The following is a 24,423-nucleotide window of genomic DNA, read 5'->3' on the forward strand; positions in this document are numbered from 1 at the left end:
CGCGTTATTAAGCTAATTGAAGCGCATTTTGAACGGTATAAAATAAGCACTACGGAAATACCTGAAACGACTAGCTTTGTATATCGAATATGCGATGACGCTAATTTTTACACTAATTACTAGAACAAGATTGGAGACAATAAGAACGAAAATAAAGTCACTTTTTACGTGAATAATCAAGCTAGACTATTTGTATACTCATGAAGTAATACAGTTAACATGACAAGTTAATTATTCGATACAATGAGAACAATTAATTAATTTTCGTCCGAGTGCCAGTGAAGGACTCTAAGCTCAACTGTACACTATGGTCCTCCGGGGATTGGTGTCAGGCCCTGCGAGCCAGCCGTAAAAAACCAATTGCAGCGAAAAGTCAACAAGATAAGAATGCGAACAGATACCAATGGCGACGACCACTGCGACGAAAAGGGACTAGCGATTGGAAGCTCGGAACGTGGAACTGCAGATCTCTCAACTCCACCGGGAGCATCCGCGTACTCGCCGATGTTCTCAAGGACCGCGGGTTCGGAATCGTAGCGCTGCAGGAGGTGTGTTGGACAGGATCCACGGTGCGAACGTATAGAGGTAATCAAACCATCTACCAGAGCTGCGGCTACACACATGAGCTAGGGACAGCTTTTATTGTGATGGGCGATATGCAAAGGTTGGTGGCCGATCGGCGAAAGAATGTGCAGGTTGAGGATCAAGGGCCGTTTCTTCAACATCAGCATAATAAACGTGCACAGCCCTCACTCCGGTAGCACCGATGATGACAAAGACGGTTTTTACGCGCAGCTCGAACGAGAATACGGCCGCTGTCCAAGCCACGACGTCAAGATCATCTTAAACACTCAGGTAGACCAGGAGAAGGAATTCAGACCGACGATTGGAAAGTTCAGCGCTCACCAGTTGACGAATGAGATCAGCCTTCGACTCATTGATTTCGCCGCCTCCAAGAACATGGCCATTCGTAGAACCTTTTTTTTATTTCGATTATAGAGGTTTTAACCTTAAGGTCATTCGCCTCTTTGGGTTAGAAAAATCTCTTATGAAAAATTTCTAACCCTATGTGCGGGGTCGTGACTTGAACCCAGGTGCGCTGCGTACAAGGCAATCGATTTACCAACTACGCTACGCCCCCCCCCCTCGTAGAACCTTCTTCCAGCACAGTCTCCCTTATCGTTACACCTGGAGATCCCCGCTACAGACGGAATCGCAAATCTACCATATCCTGATCGATGGACGGCACTTCTCCCACATTATCGACGTCAGGATGTATCCTGGCGCTAACATCGACTCTGACCACTACCTGGTGATGGTTCAATTGCGCCCAAAACTATCCGTCATTAATCATGTACGGTACCGACGACCGCCTCGGTACGATCTGGAGCGACTGAAGCAACCAGATGTCGCCACTGCATACGCGCAGCACCTCGAGGCAGCGTTGCCGGACGAGGGAGTGCTCGACGTGGCCCCTCTAGAGGACTGCTGGAGAACAGTAAAAGCAGCCATCAACAACGTAACTGAGGACATTGTCGGGTACGAGGAACGGAGACGACGAAACGATTGGTTCGACGAGGAGTTCAGAGCGGTTTTCGAGGAGAAGAATGCAGCGCAAGCGGTCATGCTGCAGCATGGAACCCGACAGAATGTGGAACGATACAAACAGAAGCGGAGGCAGCAAACACGCCTCTTCCGGGAGAAAAAAGTGCGGAGTGCGAGGAAACGGAACTGCTGTGCCGTTCTCAAGATACACGGAAGTTCTACCAGAAATTCAACGCATCCCGTAAAGGCTTCGTGCCGCAAGCAGAAATGTGTAGGGATAAGGACAGGAGCCTGCTGACGGACAACCGTGAGATAATCGAAAGGCGGAAGCAGCACTTCGACGAGCACCTGAACGGCGAGGAGAATGTAGGTACAGATGACCAAGGCAACGGAGGATTTGACTACGTCAGTGCAGTTGAGGACGGGAATGAACCAACTCCCACGTTGAGGGAAGTTAAGGATGCCATCCAACAGCTCAAGAACAACAAAACAGCTGCCAAAGATGGTATCGCAGCAGAACTCATCAAGTTGGGCCCGGAAAAGTTGGCCACTTGTCTGCACCGGTTAGTAGTCAGGATCTGGGAAACCGAACAGCTGCCGGAGGAATGGAAAGAAGAGGTGATCTGCCCCATTCACAAGAAAGGCGACCATTTAGAGTGTGAGAACTTCCGAGCGATCACCATTTTGAATGCCGCCTACAAAGAACTACCCCAGATCATCTTCCGTCGTCTATCACCTAAAGTAATGAGTTCGTGGGAAGTTATCAAGCCGGTTTCATCGATGGCCGGTCGACAACGGACCCGATCTTCACCGTACGGCAAATCCTCCAGAAATGCTGTGAATACCAGGTCCCAACGCATCACATGTTCATCGACTTCAAGGCGGCATACGACAATATCGACCGCGTAGAGCTATGGAAAATCATGGACGAAAACAGCTTTCCCGGGAAGCTGACTCGACTGATCAACGCAGCGATGGACGATATATAAAACAGAGTAAAGAGGTGAACTTTCCAGTCCATTCGAATCTCGACGGGAACTGAGACAAGGTGATGGACTCTCATGTCTGCTATTCAACATCGCTCTGGAAGGTGTGATGCGACGAGCCGGGCTTAACAGCCGGGCACGATTTTCACAAAATCCGGCCAATTTGTATGCTTCGCGGACGGCATGGACATTATTGCCCGAACATTTGGAACGGTGGCAGACCTGTATACCCGCCTGAAACGCGAAGCAGCGAATGTCGGACTGGTGCTAAATGCGTCCAAAACAAAGTATATGCTGGTAGGCGGAACCGAAAACGATAGGATCCAGCTAGGAAACAGCGTTACGATCGACGGGGATACCTTCGAGGTAGTGGAAGATTTTGTCTACCTAGGATCCATATTAACGGCTGACAATAACGTGAGCCATGAAATCTGAAGACGCAGCGTCAGTGGAAGTCGGGCCTACTATGGGCTTTAGATGAAACTGCGGTCAAGAAAGATTCACCCCGCACCAAATGCACCATGTACAAAACGCTTATAGGACCGGTGGTTCTCTACGGGCACGAGTGCTAAGGATGATCTTCGGCGGTGTGCAGGAGAACGGTGTGTGGCGGCGAAGGATGAACCACGAGCTCGCTGCACTCTATGGCGAACCCAGTATCCAAAAGGTGCCCAAAGCTGGAAGGATACGGTGGGCAGGGCATATTGCCAGAATGCCGAGCAACAATCCTGCAAAGATGGTGTTCGCAAATGATCCGATTGGTACAAGAAGGCGAGGAGCGCAGAGAGCACGATGGGCGGACCAGGTAGAACGTGATTTGGCGAGTGTTGGGCGTAACCGACGTTGGAGAGCTGCAGCTACAAATCGAGTATTGTGGAGGCAAATTGTTGATTCAGTGTTATCATGAAATTGATGTTGAACTAAACAAAAAAATATCAGGCGAGCAAAAAACCAGGACAGTCGAAAAGATAGTCCCTGTCCCAGTTACCTCTCGCTTTCAACGTATCTGGCGAAAATCTCCACAAGGGTCTTCCAGGCAGAGCTCTACTAGAATATATTCCGTGAGAATTCGAACACAGAGCGCTTCTTCGGATTTACGCACACGTGTTTCTTGCTACACCACAATTCGCGAAGATTTCAAGCTTGTTGTTGTTTGAGAAATCATCAATCTTCAATTGAGTGGATTAGACAACATATTTTTAAATCGCCTGCTAGGGACCAACGTGGAGTCTTCAGCACCAAATACACGTCATTAAAGTGAAGTAGAAACAGCAACGGTCCCAAGTACCTTCCCTGAGCTTTTCCTGATGTAAAAGTAAATGTGGGTACCTCACAATCTCCAATGGCGACCATTACCTTTCGATCGGTTAGCTAGGATAGAGACAACTGCAAAAACTATCGTTGATTTCACATTTCTCCATTGTATCGATTGTTATATCGTGGTTCAATCTATCAAAAGCGGCTGATGGATGAGTGTAAATAATGTCAGTTTGCGTGCCGTGTTCCATACTTCCTGTCATGTAGCGGACCCTAAACGAGTAAAAATATTTACTATAAACCAATTATTGATCAATATGTTGACCGTGTAAGCACATTTTGAAAATATTGAATCTGTAGAATTTAAATGGGACTAACGTATTATAATAGTCTTGTCAATATTTTTATTGACAATATTCTTGTCTCGTGTAGGGTCCGCTTACGGCAAGTTAGTCGCTGAAGTGGTCGCATAATAACCAGCTCGAGACAGTACTAAATGAAGTTATTAGCGGGCCTTACACGTTGAATATATTGACTTATTGACAGATTGATAGAATTACCACCATTTGAATGCACATCGTTAATCATTTCTTCCATTACAGGTTCAATACCCGTTGTGCTCCAATTTATCACTCACAACTGCTCTAGATACATATCTGATACCCAGCATGGTTTTATGCCCAAACGATCAATTCCAGAAAACCTTGTTTGCTACACATCTTTCATCATCAAGTACTTACAGGCATGACTTCAAGTTGACAGCATATATACCGATTTCTCCGCTGCTTTCGATAAGAAAAATCACCAGATAGTCATTGCCAAGTTCGATAGGCTATAGGGTTAAATGGTACTCTTCTGGCTTGGATCCAATCATATCTGAGTGTGAAAATTGGAGACTGCACAAGCATGCCATTCGAAGTGACTTCTGGGGTCCCTCAGGGAAGTCATCTTGGACCCTTCATATTTTTACTATCTATCTAAATGATTTAAACTTTACACATTGGAATGCTTTAAGTTGTCATTCGCCGGCGACTTTAAATTACTTCGTCTAATCAAGCATCCTGAAGACACCGGTTTTTTGCGGACACAGTTGGATATTTTTTTTCAAATTAGTGCAGCGTCAATAGGATGGTATTGAATCCTTCAAAATGTTCCGTTATCTCTTTCTCCCGCAAAGGCACAGATAATTAAATATGACTAAAACATTTCGACAAGCGACAGTCAAGACGTAAAAGACTTGGGGATTCTGCTAGACTCTAAACTGAATTTTAAGGATCACATAGAATACCTATATAATTTCCAAGGCTTCTAGGTTACTGGGGTTTATTTTTCGTGTTTCGAAGATTTATACTGCTTAAAGGCACTTCACTGTGGTCTGGTTCGTTCGACGCTTGAATATGGCGCTGTTGCTTGGGCACCATATTACCAAATCGATATCCAGCGCATCGAAGCTATTCAACGCAAATTTGTTCGTTTCGCTTTTCGTCGACTTTTTTGGATAGATCCACTAAGCCTCCCTAGTTACCAGGACCGCTGTCAACTTGTCAATCTTGACCTGCTGTCCATTCGACGAGATGTCTCTAAAGCTGTTTTCAATGCTGATCTGCAACAATCACGAATTGATTACTCAAATCTCCTACGATATTCCCTTTTTAAGAATACCTTATGTCAGAACCAATTACGGGTATAATAAGCCATTCGCTAGTATTTGTCGTCTATTCAATCGTTGTTCTATGATTTCCACTTGTCCCGTGAAGTTGTAGAGCGATTGTTCCATGAGACCCATGATACCATGTCAATAATAATGTCAGTGTTAGTTTGTAAGCGTAAATATTGTACTCGTAGTATTAGCTAAGGTGAATTGTTTATATGTATTGAATGTTTGTAATCGGTTGGTGCAAAAGATGAGGAGGTTTTATGCCTGCTAGAGAGCAAGATTCGAAGGATTTTAGCTCCAGCGGGCCTTTCCCTACTCCCAAATAAAACAAAATACTTTTGTCAATATTCTCTACACACATAAAAATGATGAAATTTAAACGACATGTAAATCAATACGAATGTAAACATACAAAGATTGAACCAAAACTTTGATTGAAAATTACGTTAAAATCAATGCACTCAATTGGAGCATCAACAAGCATACAATTTTACACTTTCATTCGTGTAATATTACATGTCATTCATTTTACAGTACAAAGCGTGTAAAAAATACATTGAAGTGCATTGGTTTTCCGTTTAAAGAAACTGTAATTTTCAATTCACGTGTAGAATTATAATAAAATTCGTTGAAGAAAGCACGATAAGTCGTGTGGATTTTTGGTGGAACTTAATTTTACATTTATATTCATGCTCCAAATATGTGCATGAAAATAAACTTAAAATTACAAAATATTTTTTTCTGTGTAGTATTGGCAAACATATTTAACGTATAAGGGCCGCTATTTCATGATAGCTAGTGATGTTTCGTTTATTTATTTTTTTATGGACTGGACACATGTTCGCAGATTTCCAGTAGGATGGAAAAATGCCACAGGCAAGAGATATTCGGAAGATTTTGTACTTCTTATCATGTTTGAAACTAAATCCAACTGTTCCTTTGTGCTTTTTAGCCAACATCCATCTTTGAAATTTACAATTTGAAACGTAAACATGGCGAAATACAAGCAAAATGAAATAAAAGATTTAGTAGAATTTTTACAGCTTCCATTTTAAATTTTTTTGACAGCTCCCGAAATCTTGACGGATATCAGCCGACTGGTAGAGATATTGGATGGTAGAATTGGGAGATTCGGGTACTTATGGTTTTGTTTCTCGTAAAATTAGTTTACCTTGGAGTTTACGCTAAAGTTATGGTTGCAGTCGACCGCAGCTGTGACTTGGATGAGAGTGAATAATAGACTCAATAAAAAAAAAAAATCAGTCTTACAAGAACAAAAACCAGGACAATTCAAGCCCATTTTTCTAGACATCCCAGGACACCAGGACAGTCAGTTAAAACCAGGACATGTCCTGGGAAACTAGGACGTATGGTCACCCCCAGACTAGATTCGCTCAAACCAAATTGCACAGATTTTGTCGGCTGGATGTTGTTGGCTCGAATCAAAACTCGTTGAATGCAGGCACGTAGCCAGAGGGGGGGCTAGGGGGCTAAAGCCCCCCCCGAAATTTTTCAAAAATAAATTTAAAAAACCGGTGACTTTTAACAAAACTTGTTGCTTATTTGGTTTGAACAAATTATTGAGAAAAAGTTAAAGAAGGCTATTTCTAACCACCGAAGGCAATGGTCACGAAATTCAGTGTGCTTTATGCTTTTGCTCGAGCCAGTGCGAAGCGAACAACAAAAAAGTAACTTTTATATTGTGTGCTTTGTCTGAAGAATACAAGAGACTGTTACTTTAATTGTAGCTGTAATAATCTGTCGAGATTAGTGATTAGCAGAAGCAAGAATTGGTGCTCCAGCCAAATGCGGTGATTATAAAATTATTGATCATTCGCATCCTGAAGGTGTAAATAGAGATTAGACTTTCGGAAACCGGCTCTATCCAGTTCTACCATGGCAGGCATTTAGCGCTCAACAAATTAGTGCAGACGAAACCATTCATTTCGCACAACTTAAAGCACAAGGTTGTGTGTGACAATGCTATAATTAAGATCCTTCTGTATATGGACTATGAGAAAATGAATGTTCCGCTACAAGATCGGATACCGCTTACTCGCAGATTAATGTCACATTTGGGAGAAATGGAATCTATTTGGAAGGGCAATTATTGAGGGCGAAAAGCAAGGAAGATATTCGCGAACATAAAGGCAGCAACTACGATGATGACACGGAAATGTACAATAGCGAGATAGAAATGAACTACTCCCCCCAAGACATAGTTGGTGAGGAAAAAAATATTTCCTCGCCTCGTAAACAGGTTTTCACGTGCAATGGCTAAGCGCTTGCGCGAGATCTGTAGGATAACCACATAAACTCGTTATATTATTTTTATTGTTTACATAAGGAAATATATAAAAGACCCACGACCCAGTTTGTTATTTTTAAATGATAAGTTTTTGAATTGCACACAATTTTGAATTTCTGTATTAGGTCAGTGCACACTGTACACTCTGTTCTCTGTACACTACTCTGCGCTACACAAAAAGTATTTCAATTTATCTGAGAACGATTGAGCCGAGAATAAAATTTTCATTTCGCGTCATTTTAACGCAATACCATTTTTATTAACGCTTCATTTCATTGTTACGAGTAATTCGTTCCGTACTAATACACTGTTAATCCGTAAATCCGTGATATCTTCGACAAACTTGCAAAAAAATACTTTTAAAAGTGGACCGGGCAAAAAGTGGTAAAATAATAGGCAATCACGAAGAGGGACTAAAATGTTGGGACTGATTGAATCTATAAGTCAATAAGTTGGGATAACAGTTTCGATTTCATGTCTTAAGTATGTGACAGTCTTTCGTTCCGTTTTTGCTCGTCATGGAATAAAATGAGAGAGATAATCTTAAATAAGAGAGCAAAGAGAGGAAAAAATCAACCAATCTAAATCGACTCAAGATCACTCTTCTATCTTTACTATACACTCAACACGAGTTCTTTCCGAATTGCGCTCTGATCTTCTCATTTCGTCTTCGTTGCGTTAGGTGCAACAACTTTAATTGAAACTTTTTCCCAAATAGTGATAAAACAAACATGTAATCAGACAAACATTACAACTTTCTTCAAGAAATCATACATCTCTTCCAATCTTGATGATGATTGAAAAAAATCAAGAGCTAATTATTTTTATTCACAAACAAACCTATTACTAAACAGATTAGTGTTCATATTTGTTTAATGAATTGGCAAAGAGTTTTGCAAAAGTTTTACAGGAAACGGATAATTTGCTGTAATTTAAAACAGACAACTCTAAAAGAAAGCCTCGGCAAATTAGGTGCAAGTGCGATGTGTTCTCTTCCATGTGTCGGAAGCAAGTGATGCTGAAATTATTATCTATGTTTATAGTCTCTAGTTATTTTGGTGGTGTCATCAATGTTATATTTACCAAATTTTATGTAAATTAGAAGCATTGAGTAATCAGTGCTAAGTAATTTTCTTTCGATTTGTGAATAGATTCTGAGCAGTTTCGCTCAGTAGATTAAATTCTGGGTAGTTTCCATTAGTAGATTAAATCATTGAAATATATATTTGACATTGTCCAAAACCCCACGAATTCCGAAATAAAACCTTCAAATAAATAAATAAAACCAAAATGTTCAAATATAATATTTACTTAATCTAGGTAATCTTCTCAAGTTACAACGGTTTTGCAAGATTGTCAAAAGTCAATAGAGCTAAGGCATTCTTGCTTTGTAGTGAAATCAGTAGTTTTTGCACTCACTTTACATTTTGACTTTTACTATAGTTTTAGGGATCTAGGAAAATCAGTCTACGATATTTTTAATTCATAAGTACAATGATATAAAAAGTACCTAAAAAGAATCAACTTAAATAGATAAAAAGATAGTTATTCTGAGTTGCCTGATAATGTTGTCGAAGATAGTCTTTAACCCATCACCTATAAGAGTCAAATGAAAAAAACATGTGTTTTTTCAGGATTGTTTTGATTACGACATGATCAGTATCATTTAAATTGAAAATTTCATAAAGTCGAGTTAACGCAAACTTCGGATGAAGTCAAAGAGCTAGTAATAGTAGAAAGAAACCTGATCATGAAAATAGGAGTTGAACCTATTTTCTGCATCTACAAATCGCCTGCCTTATCAGAAGATTTGAAGCAAATTTCGACATTCACTTTGTTCGGACATTCTTTGCAACGGTAAACTTTGATTTCACACTGATATATTCCTATTCATGGGGACAACCTTGACGTTGGTTTCGTTCTTCTGATTAGCAAATGCGTGTAAAGTTTCATGAGACGGGTTTTTGGATATTTTTCTACTCATTCCAATTTAGCGTCTTCTACAAATTGTAAAGGTGTATCGAATGTGTAGCATTTTCAAGCAGCGTAGCATGCAGCGTAGCATTTTCAAGCAGCCCTTAATACTTTGAGCTCTTGACTATTCATTTTTGTAACTAGAGAAATTTCTAACTTGTAAATCAAAAATAATCAAATTTAATTCGTCGATGCACTATAGCCTTTCTTGTAACAGGCAACATATTATTAGAGTTTTTAGTGTCTATTGTCTTATTTTTGGAATTGTTTTCACTAAGAACTTTTCATAATTACGTTCAGTTTCCAGTGATTGTTTCAAGTCATCAGAATTAATACATTTATGCAATAATTTTTAAGCCCCTCCCGAAACAAAATCCTGGCTACGGGCCTGGTTGAATGTAAACAAAGTTCATTCTGTAGTATCAAACCGACGCCCAGGTGGCGAAAGCGTTAGAGTTAGACCGTTGCCAGATAATTTTCATTTCCCAGATTAGGTTTTAGGAAGCTTCCAGTAATCATCTTATTATTTTAATTCGTTTATTTGGCACGGCTCAGGGCGTTAGCTTCACGGAGCCGTGTTTCTTTTATATATTTACATGATGTAAACAATAAAAATAATTGCGCGCGGAGATCCGTTTCCGTGTCGGGGAAATATTTGCATCCACGTCAGCATGGGGGTCATTTGTATCTCTGTCGTCTTCGCACATTCCCGGGTCATCATCGGGGTTACTGCCTTGATGTTCGCGATCAAGTGTTGTTCCTAACTTCTTTCCCTTTCGGGTCACGAACGTGAACCCTCCGTCATTGCTAGTAGCTCCCTCACTGCTGGAATTAGCTGTTGAATTTGTGGTACTTGACGCGGCTTTCGCAGTTGTCATTATTGCTTGAACAGCAGCCACAAATTTGGCAACCGTTTGTGGCTCAGGGAATGCTATTGGAGACTGAGTGTTGGTATTTCTTTCTGTAGATGAGCTTTTCTTAGCAGTTTCTGGGCAGTGTTGTCCGTAATGTGCCGTTTGTTCACAGAACTGGCACGTGTTAGTTTGTCCTTGATATGTACATAGAGTTCGCTGTATAATGGCATCACCCCCTTCTGTTGTGTATTGCAGAGTAAGGTAGGAGGGAATGGCTTGGTCTACCCGCATTCTCACCACAAAAACACCATTTGAAATACTTGGAAAGTAGTTCCTCCACGTATCCTCCGTAATGGATTCCACCTCTCCGAAATACGACATGAATCTTTTAATGGCTACTTTGCAAGTACGTGGTGCCAAATCATGTAATTTAACTTCCACGATTCCGTTATCCATATACACAGGGATCTTGATTTTTGCGGTGTCACAATCCAGAACGTGTTTCAAGTTGTTTTGCGAAATGAATCTTTTTGCCTGGGCGAATTTGTTGAACGTTATCAACACCGCGTGTCCGACGTGCTCCAACTGGATGAAACTAACGTCTGAAAACCGAAGCTGCATTTTCTCCTTCAGCAAATGTTCCACATCACCAATACTCGGTCTTATGCGGAAAGAACGGAAGTCAATCGCCACCGTGTTAGCCCGAAGAATCACATTTTGTTGTCGAGACTCAGTCATCTTGATAGAACAATAGTAACGGTTCCCTTTGTTCTTCAGACAAAGTACACAAAAAAAAGCAACTGCTTGCGCTGGCTTGGGTAACAGCAGAGAGCACACTGGTATTGTGACTGATGCCTTTGGTGGTTGAGAATAGACTGACCAGTAATCATCTGATATCCTTCAGGAACAACTGTTTAAGGCAATCCAGTCGATTGCCCGGCTTACACAAACTAAGGGGGTATGCCTAGTTTCAGTCTGACGTAACAGTAGTTCAGATGACACGAATTAACCCATAATGAATGAAGTTCATGTTTGATAATTCTCGTCCGTTACGTGATTTCGAATGTAACGGATGTTCATCTATTGCATTCGAACTCACATAACTCCCATGTAATTTAGAGCACTCTAGTTAGTGTGTGACCAAGACGCGTTTGACGTATCAAAACGATCAGAAATCTGACATATTTCTCTTGTGAATACGTCAAATTTCATGTTCGTTTGGATACGTCATGGCCTCATGGCCACACTCCAACTAGAGTGATCTACTGTAAATGAACCACCGAGAATTCATCAGACTCATTTATGAGACTATGAGAAATTAGAGTAAAGCCTTATATAATCTGTTTTGAATTGTTGCTATGGAAATTATTCAACACTTTTCGATACTCAATTATGGCAAAGTCATTTTTGTACAAAAATATAAACTAAATAAGTCGAGAAAGGCTGATCAATTGAATTAAAACACTATGTTCTAATAGATCATAACCCAACCAAACTAACTAATCTTAGAATAATTCACTACAAACAATAAAACATATTTGTTCCATTAGAAGGATGGAGCAAATTCCCGCGTCATCGAAGCAGCTACCAACACTTTGTGTCGAAAGCTTTACCTTTAGCTACCACACCGCGCATCCAACCATCGTCAACTTGAGATATTCAAATTAGGCTTAGTTGACACAGCTCGGTTGGTTGGACTGTGGTTCAAGTACGTTTCATAATGGTGAAGACATCAATCGTCGAACAAATTTTGAAGAAACTCATTACTACTTCTTTTTTTCTGTGTTTTTGCGCTCACTCGCCCAAAAATGTGCAAGCATTATCCGACGAGAGCAAACAGAGTAAGTAGAAGTACAAAACGTCGAGTGATTGTTAAAACAGTATACAAAAATGTCAGCCGAATCAATGTCAGGTGTTCCCGTCGTAGCCGAAACGATGGAGAGAGAGAAAAAAAGCTCGTCTAAAACGCGTGTCCACAAAACCCATGTGGGCAGGCAGCAGCCACTTGTCTATATAGTGAAATAACGCGATAAAAAGGTCTTCCATGGAGATCATCAAATAAGCTGGCATTTAACGAGTTTCAAGAGGCGAAGACGCAAAGTTCGAGGAAAATCAATTTGACTAGCAAATGTTATTCTTTTTTTAGAAAAAAAAATTGAGTGCTCGTCCGCTGGATCACGTTGGGTTTCAGAATGCAGGTGGTTTATTTTTTAATTCAGCTATATGCTGTTTTGGGTCTTTTCCAATGCAACTGGTGTCAAAATACGTAGTTGAACTTTTAGTATTACTTTATTGGCCGCAAAATTATAATTAAAACTTAAGTAAGGAAGTTACATTAATAGGACAACATCGTCCATTCAAACACCTAGATCCCTATCTTTTTGCTGGATTAACTGTCAAAGAAGCTAAATCATTGTCAAGTAAGACCGATAGTATCAAACAAGGATGTGTTTATGTTTTCGTCGAAAATCAATTCAGTACCATTCTGAATTTTAGTCTCATATATTTTCACATTAACGATGTTGAGCTCTCTCGATATCTATACTTAAATATAATATCTAATGATCTAATAAAAAAAGAATTTTATTCTTCTAGTGACCCATGACAGGTTCTTCCAGTGGGAAACAGTTGCCAGGTCGTGCAAACACAACTCTCCGCTACTTGAACAAGCTCAGGAAAATATGATTCCGCAACTGTCACAGGCTGGGAAGCGTAAATATTTACTCGACTCTTACAAACCCGTTGACAGCTTCTTATTGGCTGTGGTCCGATGCGGACCAAGAGTTCATATCCTATTCAGTGATGCGTATCCAGCTTGACAATCGCACATAAGTCTCAATATATATAACATTGTTAGTGTAAACACACTTGAGGGTCTGGTGATGGAACGGGTATTGTTGCAGTTGCAGCGTCTCTTATTTGCATAGTTTGTATTGCTATTCAGTTTCCGAGTAGATGTAGAAGGGGTAAACCAGAAAACCGCTAGCATGAAATAATATGTTTAGTTGATGATAATATGAAGTTAAACCTAAACCGTTTACAACTGCACAAGGTAATATACTGTGGCATGTTGTTTGTTGTTGTTGCTTGGTGAGTTTGATTATAAACAAAGTTGTTAAGAATGGCAATGCCAGAAATATTTATATTTTTTCGAGAGTTGTTCTACTGGAGCTGTAGAGCTAGGATCTCGGAAGGGTTTTCCGTCAGAATAACTCACTACAATTACAGACGAGACGGGAAGTGTCACCCACTAAAACACCGCTTAAGGCAAATTGCAGAGGGCCGTGATTCTGAATGTGATACTGAGTGTACCGTTCAGATGTGCGGGTGTGCAGGGACTTCACGATCGCGGGTATCATCGCGAAGGGCATGAGCGTTTGTATGTTAACATGTTCTATCGCGTGGGCGTTTGTATGTCGCTTGTGCTAGCGTGTATGTTACTTCGTGAATATGAATTCGATTTTAAAACCATGTGGCCACTCGCATTTTCGAGTGCGATTTTGGATGGTCGCGAGGATTGTTTATCTTATTCTTAATTTTCAGTATACGGTTCAGCAGATACTACGTATTATCTAGTGGACCCGAGAGACATTTTTATTGATCCAACTGAAGTCATAAATCTAGTAGGCTGCTAGAGGGTAGAGACTTCCGGACGTGGTCGATTCAGTATTGTGCGAACACGGACGTAGTCAGCGTTTTTAAATTTGCAAGTGCTAAAACATTCACTAAACCAACGCACAGCGAGACGAGTCCGGACAGAAGTCGATATGTGAAGGTTACACGATGTTCTCGCTAGTATTTTTTTTTTCGTGTCAGCTGAGCTATCAGAGACATTTTTGCGAGGTTTAGGTGATATGAACGTAAAATCAATTTTTGACGGCTTTTTGAAGGGCCTAACTCAATTGCTTTTTGCATAATTTGATCATAGGAACTACTTCCGGTTATTTTCGTTTTTCGAAGGAACGGTTGATTTTATGCATTGCATTAAACTACATCGTAAAATCATCAAAAATAAGTTGGTTTAGTTATTGTTTAGATAACTGTTTGTCATGAAGTTCTTTTGAATTCGAACTTCTAATGCGATAACAACAACGACGCCCGTGAATGCTCGCAATCACATTATACTCATTCAAACGCTTTTAATTTTCTCTTTAGAATAAGTCTATACTAGTTTTGCGAAAACTTGCAATAAGCTGTCAAATTTAAAAAAAAACTGTGAATGGTGACGCATGGTTATTACTGATATTAAATCTGAATAATCGTTTTATAGCTAGACTAATTACACGAATACATGTACAACTTTCAAATAGCAGTGATAGCATGATCTACGAGGGTTTAAATGGTGAAGGTATTCAGAATGTTTAAAATTCAGTAAATATTTTTAACCAAATAAAATATGTCATTAAATGTTTCTGTAACTATTTCTTGATAACATACACAGTAACTCTCAAGTTGAGTGAACACGGTTGAGTTCTAGCCATTTTATAAAACCATTTTGATCATAGTTTCTATAGTACTGATTTATCTTATTGCTATGTTCATACTATGAGTTAAAACGTATTTTAACGCTATCTTGGTGACATTTTTCTTGTTGCTAATTATTATAACGTGTCTTAACTCTGTAGTGTGAACATAGTATAAGGGTAAGCCAAATAAAATAAGACCGTTTTTAAATGAACCATATGTGCGAAAAAAGAGTTTTTGATTTATTTTTTATGTAAGAAATAAAATGTATCTGATCTACTTTCGGATCAAAGATAATCCACTAAGTATTGTAAAAATTGCGAATGAACGAATGTCGTAGACATATTCAACCGTGACAGACATCTCGAAGGTTTGCTCAGATAAATTCAGAATTGTGATATTCTGTCTAAAGCAAGCGAATGGCGTTACTGTCGACAAGTCTGTTAGGAAGGACTTCCGCGTGTACATTCCCGCTAACAAAGTTGAGATCGACGGTGTTGTCACTGATTCGTCTAAAGCTCAGTGTGATAATTGCGCAAAGAATCACGAGGACGACAGTTGCATTGAGAATGATGAAAACTGGGTATCATATGAGGATAGTCCACAGGATATATTACGATGCACCGCGTACAGACAGCGCGCGAGGAATCCGAAGCGGTCCCTTAAAAGATCGACTTTCGAACAATAGTTTATTGTGTACCTGAAAATGCCACAATTATCCTGACTTATTTTATAACTTATTCACACTTATTTTGGAAAGTAGATTAAGATATCAGCGCCCCTAAAGTTGGCGTCCTTGGCGAGGATGATTCCAGGCAACTGCAAGGTATGGACCTGTGTACATTCTGGTGACTTTATGTCCTCTCCAAAGTTTATTACACTTTATTTTGTGCGAACGCGGAAGAAAATATAACCGATTTTATTTTTTTTAAATCGTAGTTGGTTGAAGTATTGTATCTGTACCCTCATATATCAAGTGAACGGAGTCTATGAATTGACGTTCCTACGAACAAATATAAGTTCCGAAATCTCGTTACTTTTAATCCGTGTCTTTCATCACTTCTGTATCTGCAAACATTGTTTCCCTACTCAAGTTGGCCCGTTCAAAGATGACTGGAAACAGTCCCTCTCCGAAATAACTGACAAGGTTATTGGTAGAAATTTGATCTAGGTCAACAGCTCGTTTGTGATCCACTTCAGCCAAAATAGGAGGAAAAATTGAATCTACTAAAAAGTCAATAGTCCTGGCGAAATTTTATTTGGCCGTGATTGAAATTTGGGTGGTTCGCTCAGACACGTACAGGGCTAATGGAAATGGCTAGTGACGTATTTTTATACAGGAATACCGCATATACGTGCCGTCTAAGAAAGTTGAGATTTACGGTGTGGTTAGCGATATTTACTGCTTAACTAAAACTCATTGTCTTTGCACTCATTTCTTGCGACTGTTTTTACACGCGCCAGCCCATTTCAGCACTTGCGGGACAGATTTGATTCAATTACTCAGCCCACCTAAAACATGTAAAATCATGGCTGTTTGGGTTGCTTGTATCGAAATTGTTAAGCCCTAGTTAGCCTGATTCTCATCGTAACATTTGAAGCTGTTGTTTAAAATGGTGTGTGCTATCTATGTTGAACTCATTGGCTCAAAAGGTAATGCGAAAATTTAGACGTTCGATTCAAATGGCCGTACAGCTCTAGCACGAGATTCTCACAATTTTCATGCCCCATTGGTAACTAATATCGGAATATTTTTAGACTAAATTTAGTCGTTTATTCTACTGCTTTAAGAAGCACAAAAATTTCAACCAATTCACATATCACACTTAACCTACTGCAACCTCAAATAACGCACCTATTTACAAAAAAAAATTGTACAAGCTGGATTTACGAAAATTTCTCGCTAACCTGTTTAAATGACTCAGCACAGAAGAAATTCTCAAGTTTCAATTTTAAAAACACGCAAATCGGCACGAAAATTTGGCATTTTACAGCTCAACTGTCCACTTATGAAGAAAAACAACCTAATTTATCATAAACGTAAGCGAGTACAACTCGAAGAAATACCAATTTGTTTGCCGTACACTTCACCGTAAACACTTTGTGAATGAAAAATCCATTATTATGGATGATAAATTGTACTTTAAATTTTCGCAGCATACGTTAAGTGGAAACTATGGTTACCACACTAACAACATTAAAACAATACCAGACGATGTCTTATACGTCATCAAATCAAAATTCGAGCCGAAGGTGTTAGTGTGAGCAGCCATTTCCGTGAAGGGTTTTCCAGCGCCTATGATTCGTCCAAACAAATCCAAGGTGGTCGATGCGGATGTTTTTATCATTAAATGCTTACCGAAATTGTAGCAATTCATCGGAAAATATCATGTTTTGGCCGGGTTTTTCACGCTGTCCAACTAACTATTCTACTATATGAAGGAAAAATTCAGTCCCTTCAACTTCAAAGATTCAAATCGGCCCTATTGTTAATAAAATTCGTCAATTGAAATGTTATCCAGTCAATTCGGTAGGACCGTTTGGTACCCGCTGGCATCCCAAAAAGCGTATCTACGTGCCGTCTTACTAAGTCGAGATAGACGGAGTTGTTAGCGATGCGAGTTTACATTGCGAAGAACTGCTAAAACATGTGGTTACACAATACAACCCCAATCTGTCAGTGTTAACACTCGAACGGGTTTCTTTTCCAACTTTATCGGTCAATCTGCTCATTAAGCCATATGCCAAAATAACTTTCGTATCTTTCCATTCCCCCAACCACAGGATCCAAGCGCCAGCGACTATCCACAGAAACAGACCACGACACAGGTTCGGAGTCCTCCCCGAGCAGCCCACGTCTGAAAACGGGACTATTCTCGCTACCCATGAAACTGTCCCCATCCCGCAATGGACCACCCAGCTCCCCGGAGTCGGATCTGGACGTCGATTCAGCACCCGACGACTCAGTCGCACCGGAAAATCTTAGTCTCAAGAAAGACAATGGCACTGCCCGGAAGACCCCACCGGAACGGAACTCTCCGGTGAATAACAACAACGTGCTCGGCAATGGAAGCGGTGCCGCCAGCAGTTTAGGATTTCTACCATATCACACCCAGACGCCACAGTACCAGCACGGATTGGGAGTGGCAGGATCGCCAAATCCTTCCAGATCACCGGTGGATGTTCTGCTGAGGTGAGTGTGATTTTTTTCGAGTAAGTCTGTAACCATAATCTAATCGTTTCTTAATTACGCAGAGTATTCCCTAACCGCCGTCGGACCGAGGTAGAACAATTGCTGCAGCGATACAGAGGAGACGTGGTACAAGCAATGGAAGCCATGCTTTGCGGAGATGACGGTCTACATTCGACCATGAAGTGAGTACTCTACGCTTTTCTACTAATTCTCAATAAAACATTTCCTTTTTCCAACAGTGTACCACCTCCATCGCCCCCGTTCCCCCTAAAATCAGCTTTCTCACCGCTAATGCCTCCGGGAGCGTTTGGTGCGCCGGCCGTCAGCCGGGGCTATTCGTTTCTGCAGGCACATGCCCACGCGAAACGCTTCCTGAGTGCTCCCTACAGTGGAACCGGCTACCTATCGACGGTACTGCAGGATCCGGAACAGCAGTGTGATGCCAGCGGGGGAGGTGGACCGGCAAATGGATCCTCTTCCTCGGGGACCGGTGGCGCCGGGAACTGCGGAGATGGGCAGGAATAATACACGATTATCGATTTGTAAAAAAAATAAAAGAAAATATTTCGATAGCTTTAAGAAGAACAAATGAACATAATCATCAATAACAATGATCGTACTTTTTTTTGGTTTTACTTTATGAACTCGAGACCGTTCGAGAGCGACAAAGCTGTGTACAGAATTAGTAGATATCAGGCAAATCAAAATAGCTGAAGCATGTTTGAACTTAGAACCTTTATATACGTAAATAGAATAAAATGTAGATCAATCACGTTCAAATTTTAGTTTTGTACATATTCTGATTTCGGTTTTTCCTTTAGATATTTTGCCGAATAATAGTGTATGGTTTCAAAGTCATTGACAGAGGATTAATAAATTTTCAATATCACTAGCATAGACAAGCAACAACAACAACAGCAACCACATAGATGAATATTCTACAAAAGCAAAATTAGTACATATAATCTCACGCCCTAGGGTCTTAATAAAGTATAACGAAGCATTACAAATACCGATCTATGCAGTAATAATCCGTACGCAGAATAGAATATTAAATATAACAAAATATGCTTACATGTAGCCTTAAGACATCTACTCCAGAACGTGAAATAAAGAAGGTGCCATAATCATCCCGAAAAATATGCCCGCAAAATATTTCACTCATTCGTTTCATCCTTCACACAACCACCCGAGAGCTGTATCAGGCTCATCATCCGAAAGGAGCGCAAAATTCCTTGAAATTTAATACACACAGTCGGTCCCGTCGGTTTCCGATCTCTTCCCTCTCACGGGCGGCGGGCACCCCACCGGAAACGAATAAAGGGTGAATTCGGTGTCCTTAATATCATTATTATTATTATTGTTATTTCGGGTTTTCCTTTTTCCGTTCCGCTTTTTTTTTTTTGCCCCCACTCAACCTGGGTGACGACTGTTTAATAATAATCTGCCGTCGCTTTTATGTGTCAAATTAATTTCTCATAATAGCAAATAGATCGCATCCTAGGAAATGAAAAGGGAACCGGGGGAGAAATAGATACGGTTTATTACTTCATTCAGTACCGGGACAGGAGTTCGGGACTGGTTGAAATGCGGTCGGTCGACTCGTCACCCCTGATTCGAAGTTCGATGGATGTCATTTTGAGGCGGTGCGCGGTGGTGGTGGTGGGCTGCAGTCGAAAGCTCTTGAGGTAGGTATTTTGGAAACAATTTCTTTTGTCTGCCAAATTAGGGAGAATGTATCCGAACATCTGGTTGAGCTCTTGATCGGGTTTTAAGGCTGGAAGTTAATCAAATTTGTATCGGACGGCAGGGTGTCTAAATTAATTAAAAATTCTTGTGATATATGCTGTGCTGCATACCTATTGTGTTTTATGGTATTTAAAGCTGAAGTCTATTAAACACAAACCTTTCAGTTGAATATTAAAATACTATTTTATTCTACCTAATAGTGTAGTTGTGAATTTATAAATTATCATCGAGTCGATTTATCTCAAACAGAATTGGAGCATAATAATTTTAAGGGTGTCAACTATGTATATCTATTTGTGCAAGTTTTCCACTGAGTTGGTGGATACAGAACTGGCGTATGTGATAGAATAGTAGGTAATCCTTCCTAGGATTCGTTGGTCACTTTTTCCGGTGTTCAAATCGTGCATTTGATTCGTTTCATTCGTGAAGATCGGATTGGATAAATTAAGGTGCGACGCACGGAAATCATCCATTCCCGATCAGCAAAGCATGATGAAATTATAACAGGATGCATTTGTCGTTAACGGTAAAAATATATTTTACTGGCATTTAAACGAGTTCAAGTAGCTTGATTGCATGTTACATGTGTGCATATCTTATACTTCATTGGTATGTTTTTCTGTGCTTCTAGTAGTTTGCTTTTTCACTACTCAAGTATACCAAAAATAAGCTCTTATCTTTTTTATTCGGAGAGCTATTTTGCCATTATTACTGTATCTTAAATTAGCCTCATACTAACACTTACTAATAGAATCAGATGCATATTTTCTCATATATACTCACAATCTCTCTCATTCAAAAGGTACAAGCGCTCGTGGCTTTCTCGATAACACAAATCTGTCACAAACATGTAGTTGTAATCATCCATACATACTTATGCATGCGATCACTAAAACTCCCCAGCAATTAAGTGAACGTTTTGCCACCTATAAATTTACAAACTCGGTCTCAAGAGAGCCCTCAAGCTAACGCGATCATGAATCGGTTACGTCCCGAAGTCTCTATCATCGGAACTAGCAGCCTAGCCTTCAGTTGGACCAATCAAAGATAACGCTCATCTCCACTAGGCAACACATTCCATTATATACCATTATTATATCCATATTATATTCTGGCCATTTGGAGACCCTCACTCTCTTCTAGCACCTGAACCATATACTAAAAATTAAGTATCGGATTCACGAGGTGCGCGCAAACATCCAAGAACACAGGTAAATATGCGAATGGACATCGAATTTATGCACTGTAAGCGGCGGTTTGTGCTCTACTCGGGTTCTGATTTGCCCGGCAGACCCTTCTTGTCAGGGCGGCCTAGGTGCTTCCACCGGAATTTTGGATTTTCGTATGTTTAACAAAAAGGTAAACAAACAAATAAAAATTTAACTTTACCGTTTATTGTTCCACAACTTTTCACTGCTGGTCGTTTCTTAGGTCGGCCGCGTTCTCCTGCTGGCGTCGTTGGCTGCTATCGCAGCGGTCCTTGGTGGTTAACTAGGGAGGTGAGCTTGGATCCTTTGTAGGAACCTCCCTAGCGACGTTGGCGAACTATCGCCGAATCGACTTGCTCGCTGCAAGCGATCACCGAAGTCACCGCAGTGCACTTCCTAGGGAGAACCTTTGTCAACTCTGCTTCGTTCTCCTTGGCGATTAACTGTGGATGCTTGTTCGAGTGATCCTCCACGGTGAGAACGGTCGGTGTTTTGATTCCTTCACGGTTAGCATAAGCATAAGCATAAGAGATCGCCCGTAGTTGCTACTCCGTTATTGACCAGAACCAAATTAGGTTGCAAAATGTTCATTGGAACAACATGCTTGGGAATAACATGATGAGCCACATTGTACAATCTATTCTGATCCCTGCATGCTGATCAATACCGACGCCGGCCACGTCCGAATGCAGATCTTCTGGGAAAGGAAGGAATGTTAGTTCGATACATGTTGCTACTAGAGACCGAGGAATCCTCTGCATCTCCACATGTATCACGGGAAGGGGACAGTTGTTAGTAAGTGTGCCAATAGCATTATCATGTAATAATTGCTCTGGGCAGCCGGCTGCCGAGAATTCGGGAAATTCATCATTTGTTGTATTAATACGATTAGCAAAATAAGCAACTTGAACTCCGGATAGCGGCTATAAGGAGCACTGCTTATATTGTTTAATAATATTCAATCACGCGACGAATTTTTCGTGGTTTCTATCGTGTCAGTGCTGATTTTACCCGGCGATCGCTTGAATAAAATGAGGAATCTTATACAGAATGTTCATCAGACTCTTCCATAGGTATCGCGGAGTTGGTGGTTTGGAAGGGAATAGGGTCTAGGATTCGCTCCAAGCAAGCGATGCGACCTGTAAAGCATAGTTTATTAGGTAGTAGTTCAGTTGGTTTTCAAGAAGTTCGCTCGAAAAATAAGATCTTGTTTAGTTTGTGGTTCTTTTAAAATCGGGGTAGCCGGCTACCGAGAGTATCCTATGTTTTCTAAACAAAAGCAATTTCACATCCACACAGCCGATCGTGGGAATATTGCCTAGAAAAAGTATTTCCTATTTCTAATATCGGATTGTTTGTGAAATACACGTATACGTACGATTATATCGAACATTGATGAAAAATACAGAGGATCGTTAACCTGATGCACGGGCTTGTTACCAATAACCGAACATGAAATTAGATTCATTAAAACAGACGCGGCGAATTTTCAGTACGTATTGACCCGCGATCATCGATACTAGTCAAATTAAAGTCTTATTGGAGCTGCTTTCCGAACAACTTTTACGGTATCTTTTTCTCGGCTAGATCTGTTCGCACACTCTCATTCGGCTACTATCGGTAGAAGGCTGATAGCTCCCAGTCGTCGCCGGTCTAAGGACCAAATGTCATCAATAGACAGACTCGCGTGGAGGCATGAGATAGAATTGAAAGCTAACCAACGAAAATGTCAGCAAAACGCTTATTCTTCGTGCTGACATAACTGAAGGTAATTGCCAACCGGTCCCCGATCCCTCTCGCGAATTGTAAATTCTCAAACCTTATACACGATTGCAGTCATCATTCCACTCAAATAAGGCCATGTGTTTTCCCTAAGCACATTGAATGCTATGTGGATCAGTTCCCCCGTTGGTAAAGCAAAGCCTAAACAAACATAGAAATTAGTTTGCTCAGTCCAAAGAAAAGTTGGCCGACCGGCAGAGACGTGTTCCCTTACAGCGCCATCACATCAACGAACACCCAAAATTTACATGCGACAAAATATCTGCAATCCTGAATATAAAAGAATCAAAACCTCTACTCATTTGCAATAAAATAAGAAAGTAAAAAAAACAGTTGAATATCCAAGACGGCTCATTTTCAAAGATAGCACCGCCGATGAAACACCCAATAAAAAAAAATAGGTGACAAGGGACGCGGACGAAATTAGCTGAGCACCGACCGGCTGGTTTGCCACCTATTTTTCGGACGAAGAATTTTGGGGCGACACCTGGTAGTCGCTAGTCGCTGGTGAAACGCCAATTGTTTGAATATGTCATTTGTTCTTATTGCCATATTTTTTCACTTTTCGGATCGAATTTTTTTCTCTGAAAAACCATTTTGCACTATTTTTGCAATGTACACTGTTTCTAGATGTTTTCTGTGCACTTTTATTGTCCTTGCATCCGAATCGACGGCCCGTAATGCGAGTAACAGATATTTTTTCATTTGCCGGAATTCGATTTTCACAAACTTTCACCACTCGCGTCTGTCGAAAATATGCCGAAAATGCTTTTATAAGCCACTTTATATAATCATTGAATTGCACTGTTATTAACACTTTTGATAACCGGGAGGCAGTAAACTGTGCCGAAAATGATAAAAATTAACCGACTCGAAGGGAGCTCTACGAGAGTCAACCGCTCGCGACGAAGATACCGGTGTTTTGTTTCCTTCACGGTTAGTTGGGAAACCGAGAGCGATTAGCTATCCCCTTATGGGGAATCAACATCGTACTTACGTGTGCCCGAAACACGGGCCGGCGCTTTCGACGGAAATCTACCGTCACACACGCGCACTCTACCTCATTGGCACTAGTGACGGGAAACTGCCCCGAAATAGGGTGGATAATTCTGGGTGTCTGTCCACTGCCGTGGTTCGTCACTCTCAGATTTTTTTTACGATGGCCGCCTTTTGCACTCCACCAGAGCAAACACCAAAAAATCATAACCCCATAGCTGTCGTACCCGATGCGCAGCATAGCCAGCACACTTATTGCAGCAAGAGGAGAGCGGTGGCCTAACTAAACCCTGTTCTATTTATTTACAAACAAAACAAAAATTATCTAACCTATCTGCACGAACAATACTGTTCACAAACGCTAAAATGAATAAAAATTTACAACTAAATGTGAACGGTATCGAACAACGGTATCATCTGGTAGAACTGTTCTATTGGCCACCTTGGTGG

The 24,423-nt window shown here is 40.7% G+C and overlaps 1 protein-coding gene across 1 annotated transcript in view; it reads left to right on the plus strand.

The window, feature by feature from the left end:
- LOC131685320 (doublesex- and mab-3-related transcription factor A2) overlaps window positions 1-19,371 on the plus strand; it is a 62,356-nt gene extending 42,985 nt beyond the window's left edge. The window contains exons 5-7 of the mRNA XM_058968967.1: window positions 17,830-18,238; window positions 18,301-18,420; window positions 18,478-19,371. Coding sequence (XP_058824950.1) covers window positions 17,830-18,238; window positions 18,301-18,420; window positions 18,478-18,763 — 815 coding nt within the window. The 3' untranslated portion in view covers window positions 18,764-19,371. The remainder of the gene's footprint in view (window positions 1-17,829; window positions 18,239-18,300; window positions 18,421-18,477) is intronic.
- Window positions 19,372-24,423: the final 5,052 nt, after the last annotated feature.

This window comes from Topomyia yanbarensis, chromosome 1, assembly GCF_030247195.1.
Source record: "Topomyia yanbarensis strain Yona2022 chromosome 1, ASM3024719v1, whole genome shotgun sequence".
Classification (NCBI taxonomy): Eukaryota; Metazoa; Arthropoda; class Insecta; order Diptera; family Culicidae; genus Topomyia; species Topomyia yanbarensis.